General features: G+C 43.4%; 1 protein-coding gene across 1 annotated transcript in view; it reads right to left on the bottom strand.

The window, feature by feature from the left end:
• Nucleotides 1-12741, bottom strand: part of LOC119385368 (translation initiation factor IF-2-like) — a 91117-nt gene that overhangs the window by 51289 nt on the left and 27087 nt on the right. Inside the window, exon 5 of the mRNA XM_037652820.2 lies at nt 6631-6742. Within this exon, the coding sequence (XP_037508748.1) occupies nt 6631-6742 (112 nt within the window). The remainder of the gene's footprint in view (nt 1-6630; nt 6743-12741) is intronic.

Raw genomic sequence — 12741 nt, 5'->3', positions numbered from 1 at the left:
GGAACCCCGCTGTTACGTCGTAACTGTCGGACCGTTCCCGTATGATACGTCGCGAAGTGCGCTCGGAGCCGACCGAGTGACTACCAAAGAGAGCGGCCATGGTGCATTTTCACGCAGCTTGGCCTCGTTTGACCGTAATATTAGCCGCATGAGAGGCGCGAGCAACAGAATCTTTCAATTGATGCAAACAAAAGCATGGCCTTCGAGATTCAAATTGCAAAGATGGCGTCTATGACGTAACTGCTCGCGAAAGCAAGGCCTTCGAGATTGGCATTTACTATTGACAAAAGCATAGCCTTTGAGATTTGTATTGCACAAACATGGCGTGTATGACGTAATTGCTTGCGAAAGCAAGGCCTTCGAGATTGGCATTCACTTCTGCCATCGCGTTGGCGTAGACTCATCATCATCGTTATTTGCGGAGAACGGGAGGAGTTCGAGCTGGTTGGAGCTCGCATGGTCGCGCGTGCGGTTCGCGGTCGGACTCGCCGCGCCGGTCGTGATTGCGTGTGCTTAGTTCTTTCATGCCTACAGCTGTTGGTGTTAAAAAAATCACATACGTTGATTACATTTCTGTGGATGAGGCCGTCCTTAGCTCCGCGTTTCTATCCATCGACTAGATCGCGGCTGAGCGCGCCAATTTTCGTGCTGCTCGTAAGAATTGAAATAAAATTCTGTACCACTAAATATTTTGCCGTTTTTCCTGTTTTTCGGCTCTTACGTTTCCCGTCTCTTACGTTTATTTCCTACGGTCCCTTCAAAAACGTATCAGCGGGGTTCTACTGTATATTGAACAGTGCGGGGTCCTCAAAATGGTTCAATATAGTGTAATAAGAAAACATGTCAAATTTTTGTACAAATCAATCAATGAACCCTTTGTAGTGCAGTAAATACTCACTCAAAGCCAAACAAAGTATTTATTTTTTTGTGTGGAAGAACTGCAGCAATGTAGCCTGCTTCTTACTGACAACTCCGTGGTTCCAATGGCATTTATGCACCCGTACATCCGATGGACTGAAGTAGCTGTATGCCTGTAGCCACAACTGTTTTCTCTAACTGCACAACAGCAAGTACTACTTCACAAATGCGGAAAATATAAAAAACACCAGAGCAAAATAGATCCGAAAGGCACCTCAATGTGTGCATATGAACGTCTACAACTTTAAACGCAGTCAGCAGGCACGAGTCTTTTGTGCTGTTCATGGAAGGAAGTTTCAGAAGACTCAGAAAAAATGTTCGCCGCCTCTTGTAATGTCACCATCTCACATGGCAGAAAGGGCTTTAGAAGACAACGTCAGGTTATGACAAATGAGGCTGAAGTCCTGAAGACCCCGTATTGCAATCTGTTGAGTCACCGCAAAGATGGCGACGAGTGTTTGTCTCATTTTGGCACCTGCTAGCCAGCAAGCTTTTAAAGAGCTAAAAGATTAAAATCATCATGACAAGTTACCTGCAATACAGAAAAAAATCTAGTCCATAATAAAACAAATCTAGTCCATTTGCCTTTGTTCAGGTTGTTTACATTGAGACGATTAGATAACATCAGAAATTAGCTTCCCGAATGACTATTGTGCATAGCTAAATTGCGGTCATTAGTTTTCACAATTCTAGTCGCCTAAAAAGGCAGCACTCCTCACTGAATAAGCACAAGCTGTCTTGTGGCCAAGAAAAAAAAAAAATTTAGCACAGTCTAAGTCACGCAAGGCTGGACCACAGCAGGTGGGCACCTTTCAGCTTCTCTTATTCACCATCTGTACAGAATGCTTGGGCGATCATTGAGCGCGTGCCGGTTTATGATGACGATAACTTTTTATCTACAAAACGCGGCAAACCTCGACCACAACAGCTCTGCTGTAAAAAAAAAAAAAAAAGAACTACCATAAAATTTCGAGCAAGCGACCGCCCCCCCCCCCCCCTGATGAAAGCGCCCCCTCCAATTTCACTGCTAATTCCAAATTTCTGCGCCATTCGGAGAATGCATTTGTGTGGGCTCATTATAGGAGGTCCACCACACTACCCACATGAAAATGGCATGTGAATTCCCAGCTGGAAATCGGGTTTCCAGCCTGGTTTTCAGCTGGAAACGGCTCTTCAGGCTGGAAATTTTCCATTCCCAGCTGGAAATTGTATTTCCAGCTGGTAATGAAAACCATTCCAGGCTAGAAATCGTATTTCCAGTATGGATATGGAAATGATTCCCGACTGGAAAGCCATTTCCAGCTTGAAGTTTCCAGTTCCAGTTGGGAAGTTATATTTCCAGCTGGAAATTTTTCCATCTTCAGTTGGGAAATAATTTGCTCAGCATGAAATTTTCCTGTTTGAGCGAGGAAGTGGTATAGTTGACAAAAGGAATTCCAGCTGCCCAAAGATTGATCTGCATACAAGCGATAGCAGATTAAGTGTATAATGCAGACCGTGCAGTTAGACAGGACTTAGAACAGTGGTTCTCAAATGGGGGTCCGCGAGGTCATTTTTCGGGGTCTGCAAAAGCCAAGCTTGCAAAAAAAAAGGAAAAAGTTCTTTGAATCCCACAACTTGCTCTCTCCGACGCCGCGGCCATACCGCGGCCATGAAAAACGCCGCACCGGCCGCACTGCCGCGATGTTTGTTGGCATCTCAGTAGCTCTATTCTCGTATCATTTCTTGGTGACTTATGACGTTAATGCTAAATAATAACCTACTCTGTATTGTAAATACGTCATACAAAAATTGTATTCCTTTTTTTAAGGTTAATACCATTAAAGACAGCGGTCCAATAGACCGCATAAATTATTATGTCGCCGCAGTCAGCCACAGTTTCGAACAGCACATGGCGGCCAGTCGTGGTGACATCTGTACAGTGTGTGTGCTCGGTGTTCGATAGTCTAGGGTGTTTCCTTGATGAATATCTGTGTGACAGTTGCATGGAATAGTTATTTTTGGTCAGGTTTATGTCTGGAAAGTGTTACGAGTGATGACCAGCATGTTCGAGCGGTTTTTATTGCTGTACTGCGTGCGATGTCTTGGATACACCAGCGCCGATCAAGGGACAGCGATTTTCTCAGCTCTGAGTGTTCCATTTGGAGGTAAGTTGCACTTATATATTTCAAGTATAAGTGAACGTTTGTCCCGAATGTTTGTGGGCTTCGTTATCACGGTGTCGCGTTACCTGGCTGTGTGTAATGTTTATATATGCGCGAAGTACGCTACAGGCCGGTTTGTGTAAGCAGCCTTTGTCTCCATAGCCCTGTGCCGTGCAATGCTTGCGCCTACTGGTGCGCATGCGTCTATGCAACAAACGCGAGTAATTACATGTATTCGAGTGAACTCATTAGACGGCTATTCGGAGTAGTTTAAGGTCGATATAAATAATCGTTACTTAACACCGCAGTGCTCATCAGATCTTGCTCACCTTTGCTTTGCACTGCATTGACTTTGTATTGTGGTACTGCTTTTGAAAGCTGTATTGATGCTGTTCATGTGATTTGGTAAAACTATACTTTTGGTAGAATTGCGTTTTATGGATCATTGTGGATTTGATGTTCGCTCACTATGTATAAATATTTTTTTTCAGGTGGTGTACGAGGATATGAGCAAACTCATTCTTCATCTCGAGATATGTTCCAACACTTCCTACAAGCGTTCAGATAAATGCTGTTAAAATAAATGCTGTTAAATTTCACCACCATGTTCTTTGACTGTGCGCAGTTCACTGGACGAACAGGTCCTGTAGGAACCATGCTAAGGCGCATGCGATGGCCGCGAGGTCAAATCTGGAAATTCTTTCATTTCCAGCTGGTAATGAAGGATTCCAACTGGAAATTTTGCCATTTCCTGCTGGAAATATTTGCTGGGAATATTTCCATTCCCAGCAGGAAATATTTCCATTCCCAGCTGGGTTATGGAACCTGGAAATTTTTCCAGGCTGGAAATTTTTCCATTTCCAGCTGGGAAAATTTCCAGCCTGGAAAGATTTCCAGGTTTCATAACCCAGCTGGGAATGGGAATCATTTTCACCTGGGTACACAGTGTACTGGTCCATGGTCTTGTACAGGTTCTGTTCTGTGACACAACAGAATGAAACATCATGAGAAGACGAGAGGCAGCAAACAGTCAATATATTTGAGCTGAAGGAATTCAGAAATGTTTTTAATGCATGAAGAAATAGAATTACTACACTTAACTCCAGTAATGGGAGGTGTTGCTATTCAAAGATTTATATTAAAGAACATGATGACTTCAACACTTTATTTGTGTTAATGACTTCATTGGGCGCTAGATGGTGTCCCAGCATGAGACATTCGGTAGAGAGGCCGGCTGCCATTTTTGCAAAATATCATTGCGGGATTGCATTAAACCAGGCACGAAGCAGACTAATTCGATCCTCCAGCCCGAGCGCTTACGTTTCGATCCAACCCAAGCCATCCGGAGACGCTTCTATATCCGGTCTGTCAGACAGAATGGTGTCTCCGTCCATTCTGTGCCCATTCTTTGCCCAGCAGACGACAAAATGATTGACAGCGCTGCCTTTTCCAGTTGCTGTTCTTACATCTGACTTTCAGACTAGCCTCGACCAATTCCGTGCAGTGCGGTAGACTGTTCCATCACAGAATGTGTACAAGATTGCACCCCATACAAACGCCATTTTTGCCTGTCACTGTGCGAGACAAATCTTGGGCTTTGCCTAGCATATGTGGCCACAACGTGACACCACGTTGGCACGCCACCCGCAGCGTGGCACACTCCCTTGAAGGAGGTGGCAACCCGTGACTGTGACACCCACCAATGGCGACATTTAAAAGAGCGCAGGCAAAGTGTATGGTGCTCTGTATCTGCCTTTGGGACATTGCTATTGAAAACAACAAATAAAGCTTCAGCATACTAGAATTTACAGCTTCAGCGATATTGTGGACAAATATTGCAAAGAACTCTGAAGCAATATATATCCACTTCAGCGGCGATGTGTACAATTGTACACATCAAATTTGGCCCCACGCTACGTGTCCACCTTAGCGTATGCATTGAGACATGCCTCCTGAGTGGACAGCTACTGCCGTCTAGCTTTTTGGCAGCAAAGTTGAAGCCCAAACAGACATTCAAAATGGACGCCTCGAGCTTCTATGGATCAGCATGTGAGTGCACTGCGCTTCTTTTTCTTATTACGGCTGTAAAATGATTTTACAAAAATGATGTTTATGTAAGCTTAATGCAAAAGGTCATGGCTTATCACAGATTAAAATATCTTGCTGGTATTGGTAAAGGTAGCTCAGTGCCGTGCAGTGAAAAATGTGTGTGTACACATGGCACGTAAAGGCCACCTGAGCAGATCACCTTGTTTTTGCTTTTCCTTTTGTTTGTAACTGGTAGTACTGAACCTATATGCAAATTTATGCGTTACAGGTCATGGAGACCACTCAGTACACCGGCAAAGGTCATCGACTGCATTGGCTCAGGCTTTTTTGGCCAGAATAGCTGATGGAAACATCCCAGATGGCGGCTTCTCTATCATGTTGAAAAACTCAATTTCCAGGCATATCTCCACGGCAAAACGGCAGCGACTAAAGCAAAAAGTAGGAGGGAGCACGAAGCCTGGTGGTCAGCTTTCACACGGAAACATTTTCTGATGCCGTTCTCTGCAGCTACAACCAACAATGAAGCAAGCAAGGTCTGGGAATGCAAGAAGCGATAACCGTGATCAGCTTTCGTCACATAAAAGTTAACTGCACCCATCAACTACCGCAATACCACAATGTGCCGCACAAGGTCTTCCATCTTTTGGCTAGTCAATCAATGATTCTGACGTCTGTGTGATTGTGACGGTGCCTTTACAGATAAGCACCAGAAGAGAATGAATGCGAAATGGCAGCAGCAGATGAATGTGCCAGTATGGCTCATCTCCAACAGCCGCATCACAAGAAGCACCTTCAGCTATCTACTAATCTACTTATCTACTATCAGCTTATCGACTTATCTACTTATCAGCTATCTACTAATAGTGTGGCAGAGTACTATTCTAAGCATACTGCAAGCTTTTAACAGGTGACAGCCTAAGTATGCCATGCTACCATTTGCAACTTGTACGAGACTGCTCTCAAGAGCATGTTGCTTTGTACAAAGGAAAGCAGCTCGCTGTTGCCGAGTTGAGTGGTGTGGGCACCAAGAAGCTTCACTGCACTGACAGCAAGTACAGTGGAGATATTTAAGACGTCTGGAAGAATTTCATTTGCAGGCATTGTGCGCTCTCCCGATAGTGGCAGATTAAATTTATTGCGAAGGCAGTTTAATTCACCGGTAAGAACACAGCGGGCATCACTTCACAAATCAAAAAGGTATAACTTGCCTGTGGAGGGGTTGTCAGTGCTTTGTAATAAAACTTCGCAAAGAAACAAAACGACATAGTCATACAATGAACTACTGATATAACGACCACTTTTTATGGCACTTTCGAGTTTGCCACCAATGGGTTCAACTGTATTGTTAAAACTGGAATCACTAGTGAGTTTAACTGTAGTAAAGCTGTCTTTTAAGCCAAACTGCAAAGCCAACAATTTCAATGGGACATTTGAATTCGAGAATGTCCGCACGGCACTAGTGACAATGCAATGACACAACTGGCACATGCTATCAAACACTACACATCGTGACGCCTACCTGCCGGTACAGCCGCTGCTTGGCAGCCTCCGACTCGGCCAGCTGAACAGCCACAGCTGAAAACTTGGCTTCCAGGTTGCTTTTCTCCCGCCGCATTGTCTCCAACTCAGTGCTGCAAGGATTGGAGCCACATTTCGCGGTTTACCACCGTTAAACTTTAATACCGCAAATATCCAAACCTTCATATAAATTTCTAAATTTTTCATTATGTTACTGAAACTTTTTCCTGTTTCAATGTCAATTCCACACGTATTTCACTCCTTATCTCAAAAAGTTTCTGTGCCAGACACCAGATACCTCCACACCAAAAACACCTTGAAAAAGTTGCCCTCCTAAAGTACTATCTATGTTTTGTGACTGGTTGCTATACCATCAAGCAAGTGAAACCTTTCAAATGCAAAGTGTGCACTGCCAATCCAGGTGCCACCGGGCGTCTTTCTACCTTTCCATCTGTGAGCTCTGCTGCTCACAGCCACTTTGCACTGGGCTCAAACGAGGCAAGAAGGCGAGCCGACAGAATTTCAGCGAAATAGCGTCTTAAGTGGAGAAGCACTTTTTAGACAGAGTGCTTTATTATTTAAGCTAGGATGATGAAAACTTGAGTGATTATGTGTTTTCAAGTGCTGATATGAAATATGATCCCAGTTCCCATGTATGCTATGCCATTAATTTTGAAAATTATTATTTCACAGCTTGTCATTTGATCATATTGTTATTAAACTGGCAGCATGGAGCCTGCTGCATTAAATTTCATTGCATTCCACGCCTGTCAAGAAACAAAAGTTATGACGCTTCAAAGTTCTCACGTGAATGACGGATAACACTTTCCTCATTCCGCCATTGCTAAAATTTTACAACTTCTAAAAGTAACACTCAGCTCTTCAGCACAACAAAAATGATGCAAATTGAGTATGTGAAAGCTGACAACAGCTTGTCAGAAAATCGTAGGGTCACGAAAAAAATTAAACTGTGAAAAAAGCAAAAAACAACACTCCACTGGTCGTTTATGCGATATAAAATGCTGTTATGGCTAAAACAATGATCTCGGATGCATGAAAATTGGGGAGTTTATGCATCAGTAGTGGAAGAATTCCAAAATAACATTTCGAAAAAAAACATTTTTTTTCACAATTCTTGGTTCCTAAAAGCAGCTCCTCCCCCTCCTTCCTTCCTCTTAAGGATGCTTGCTCCAAGCTCGTGTGACATTGAGGGGTAAGCAGCATGTCACTTGTTGAGTCTGCTAAAGGCAAGCAGTGTGCTCTTGTGCAATTCATTGCCGTGCTTGGAATTAGAAATTTATATATTTCACTGCATTACGTAGTAGACATTAGAAGCATCAGGTTTAGTTGGTTGAAACTTTAAGCTCCTTAAAGAACAGGTTTGAAACAGCATCCCGTTAAGCTGACCCGGCACAGAAAACACAGTTTTGGCACAACGGCAATAAAGCTGCTGCTTGTACACAGTGGCGTGTCCTGTGTTGATGCACGAGGAAATATTGTGAATATTATTGGAGTCATTTCAAGAAGGCTCCATGCAGTCTATGTGAGCCCAGTGAGCTTCATCATGGTGATTTCACTTATCGTGAAGCTGCGCTTACATCAACTGCTTTCTTTTTTTTCAGCTTCTTTACAGTAGTGAGTTACTGGGGTTTTGCTGCACTATAAGAATGTTAGGATTGATGAAATGCTGGCACATTTGTGCAGAGCATATTTCATTGTGATAGCAATTATATGGACACTGTAGGCAGATTTTTGCCATTGACGTCGGCTTCATGTTACGTATATGTATAGGCAGGTACATTTATATAAAAGCCATAAAGAAAAGAAAAGCAGTCCTGCAGAAAATTCTTCTGAAGCTCATGACCACAGAATCTAAACAGCGACCCTTCGCTCCGTGACACGTTAGACAGCTCGGCCAGCGATGCATACATCTTTCAGCATACAAACGACAAGATATTTATGGTAGGCTTCTGCGAATGGTAGATTTTAGGTTCTAAGCGAATAGTGATTTGGTCAAATAATTTCGAATCGAATTCGAATAGTATATACCACATATTATAGAGAAAGATGAGTGTATTTGTCATGACCCAACTAACCTGCACACTATTTTTTGAAACTGAAGCAAAGCATCTGTAAATGTCATTCTTTTTGGTTCAAAGGGAAGTGGAAGCAACTTGGAATAGTAGCAGGATTTGACTTCCGGTAGAATGCAAGTGATAACCCATAAAATAAGTTACGTTTTAAAATTTAATATACTTAAGCATATAAAGCGGTATAACGAGCCTTTAAACTTAAAAAACGATGAATTGTTGTGAGGGTAATTTGTAGGGGTGTGCGAATATTCGAAATTTCGAATATTTTTCGAATAGTGTTTGCTATTCGATTCGATTCGCACTGGAATTTTACTATTCGAACTATTCGAACTTCCCAAAAACAAATACAGTCAACGTTTGATTGAAAGTGACCCCTTCAGATTTTTAATATGCTTCACCTCATTACACTCTCGTATTGCGGCAAAGCTGCCTTTCAAGCTCCGTTACGGTCGAACTTTGCCAAAGCACAGTCAACATCCGATTGGAAGTGGTCCTTAGATTTTCAATATGCTTCACCTCGTCACACCCCCGTATTGCGGCAAAGCTGCCTTTCAAACTCCGCTACGGTCGCAAATGTATTAACTCATGAAAACGCTGGTTCCAACATGGAGATGAAAGATGTGACAGAGGTGGGGGCTCAATTAATGCTGTTTTGGACCTGAAATTTGGGCAGGAAGTCCGAAAAATCGGAAGCCGAAGCTTTTTAGCATCCGAAATTTCAGATGTTCTTATATATCGACGTCTACGAGGCAGATTTGAAACTCCGGACTCCGGACATCAGTCGGGCTTCCACAGAAGTTGGAAGAGGAGGAGAGGCTGAGGAAATGGCATCTTTGCCTATCCCGTGTAAAGTGTTGTCGGCAACACTTTGATTGCACCAAATCATGTACATAAATAGAATTTGGCCTCTACATTGCCTCATTCTTGATAAGACAACTATGAAACACCACCCCGCCAGTGCTTCATCAACCTAGCGAAAAGAAACACTTTCATGATGCTATCTCATAAGAATATGCTTAGGAATCCTCTCTAACATGTTTTTCTGCATTTTCGCTTCGAAGTATTCGAAAAATATTCGGGAAATATTAGAAAAATATTCGATTCGATTTGCACTCACACTTCAATATTCGAATTCGCTTCGCACCCAAAATTTTGCTATTCGCACAGCTCTAGTAATTTGTTCATTTAACCTTGAAATGAGACTTCACGGCAGTGCGGATTTCCCCTGGATGGGTGTATTCACGGCATAGCACCCCTTCCCTGCAGTGAAACCACCTTTACAGAGGGTTACATGTGGTTTACATATGTCTATTCGTTCATATCGAATACTCGGAAATTTAGAATAATTTAAACTTATTTCATAGCGAATTCGGATACTGTATTATCAGTTCGAATATTCGCATAAGCCTAATTTATGGACATCATTTACAGCTGGCAGTGCGGGCATCTCTGGGCTGCTTAGGCCTGGCAGAGGCTTGTTTATTGATCCGCAAGGTGACGCCTAAGGGTCAAAGGGCATCATCCCGGCCGTCCTTTGTTGCAGCACATGGAGACAGAAGGGGAGGCTACATGTCACAGGGCGTGATCACCTGTGGTTGCGCGATTATCTCTAGATGCCTCACAGTTTTCTACCTGCTGTGCTCTCATAGCAAAGTTTGCACTGAAGACATAGACAGCACAAAGGTTCGCTGTGGCGGCCGCGTTTCCTCAAGGAGTGAGCCTTACTTTGTATGACATTCCAATTTGTCGCATTCCTTGCTTTGATTTTTCTCATTGCTTCACAACTCCACTCATCCCTGCTCTGGCCGCCCAGCCACATGTGCATGCATGCACACACTGCGTTCCCTTCCACCAGACTCCTTCAGGCAAGTCTACAGGCAGCCACACACTTGGCCTCCAAGAACCATGCCTCATGAGCTCTTGGTCCACTTATGCCACCCCCCTCTCGTAAAAGTGAATAGTAAAATCAGCCCTTTGTTGTAGCAAAATTTTTCAAAGCTCGAGTTTGATATTGCATTTGACATACAGTCATCAGTCTATACTTCAGTTTAGTTCAAAACTACTGTTATTCAGATATTTTCATGCAGAACTGACAGTTCACCGTTTTTTACAAAGCCAATGGTACAGGGAATTCATTCAAAAATCCTTTAGTCAATGCTGTTTCAGTCTAGTCAAAATTTCGCAAATGGTTGAGGCTGCAGGAGTTTGCACAAAGTACAGCAAAATATTATAAACGGTGCGTTTTTGTGTGCCAAAACCGCAATTTGATTATCAGACAAGGTGTACTGGAGACTACAGATTAATTTTGACTGCTTGGATTTCGTAACGTTCACTTAAATCTAATCGCACAAAGTTTTCACACTTTGCCCTACCAAGATGCAGACACCGTGGCTGGGATCAAACCTCTGATCTCGAGCTCAGCAGCATAAATCCATAGCCACTAAAGCTGCTACAGTGAGTCTGTTACGATTCAGGCAAAGGTACAGATTGCGACTTGGCCGCATGACACTGTGGAAGCTCATGCTTTCTTGCGCAGATTCAGGAACAGAATTTTCGGGAATCACTTTAGGAGCAATGTTTCTTGCGCACACTTTACAAAAAAAGAAACTGGAGACAGTGCAGTGATGACAGACGTACAAAACACACCAGCGCAATCTCAGCGAAAGACTTACAAACATAGCGCAATCAGCACATCAGCACAAAACACATCAGCACAGGAACATCTGGCGACAGCAGGTGCCCATGCAGTCTTGTGTTTGAAAAATCTGAAATTGTGCACAGGTCGAGCAAGCAGACAAAACGGGAGGTCATCAAAGCCTACACTACAAAAACAGCAGCGTGTGCAAGTGCTCCGTCGATAGCACTCAGCCAAAGAGAAATTGAACTAATAAATGAGGATAGGTGACATCGGGAGCAAGGGTAGCTCTGCACACGTGTGTGATCACTGTATATATATCATGTTCATCATCATCATCAGTAGCCTGTCTACGCCCACTGCAGGGCAAAGGCCTCTCACATGTTCCGCCAATCAACCCGGTCCTGTGCTTTCTGCTGCCACGTTATACCTACAAACTTCTTAATCTCATCTACCCACCTAATTTTCTGTCTCCCCCTCACGCGTTTGCCATCTCTTGGAATCCACTCAGTTACCCTTAATGACCACCGGTTATCCTGCCGACGCGCTACATGTCCTGCCCATGTTTATTTCTGCTTCTTGATTTCGACTCAGATGTCCTTAACACCAGTTTGTTCCCTGACCAGCTCTGCTCTTTTTTTGTCCCTTAGGTTACACCTATAATTTTTCATTCCTTGGCTCGCTGCGGCCTCGTCAATTTAAGTTGAACCCTTTTTGCAAGCTTCCAGGTTTCTGCCTAATAGGTAAGTGCCGGTAAGATGCAGCTGTTCTATACCTTTCTCTTGGGGGATAGTTGTAAACTACCATTCTCGATTTGAGAGTGCCTGCCGAATATGCCACAAGCCATTCTTATCCTTCTAGTTACTTCAATCTCAAGGTTCGACTCCACGGTTACTACCTGTCCTAAGGAGACATACTCCTTTACAACTTCCAGTGTCTCGCCACCTATCGCAAAGCGCTGTTCTCTGCCAAGATTGTTCCACATTACTTTAGTTTTATGCATATTAATTTTCATACCTACTCTTCTACTTTCCGTATCCAGTTCAGTAATCATGAGCTGTAATTCGTCTCCCTCGTTACTCATCAATGCAATGTCATCGACGAATCGCAGGTTACTGAGATACTCTCCATTAACTCTTATCCCTAATTCTTCCCAATCTAGGGCCCTGAAAACCTCCTGTAAACACGCGGTGAACAGCACTGGAGAGATCGTGTCTCCCTGCCGTACGCCCTTCTTTATTGGGATTCTGTCGCTTTCTTTATGGAGGACTATAGTGGCTGTGGATCTGCTGTAGATATCATGTTCATCTACATATTAAACAGTTGTTAGTTTGCGCTGATGTGTTTTGTACGTCTTTCGTCGCTGTCCCCAGTTTCTTTTTTT

This window comes from Rhipicephalus sanguineus, chromosome 3 (assembly GCF_013339695.2).
Source record: "Rhipicephalus sanguineus isolate Rsan-2018 chromosome 3, BIME_Rsan_1.4, whole genome shotgun sequence".
Taxonomy (NCBI): domain Eukaryota; kingdom Metazoa; phylum Arthropoda; class Arachnida; order Ixodida; family Ixodidae; genus Rhipicephalus; species Rhipicephalus sanguineus.
This window is presented reverse-complemented; position numbering and strand designations above follow the sequence as displayed.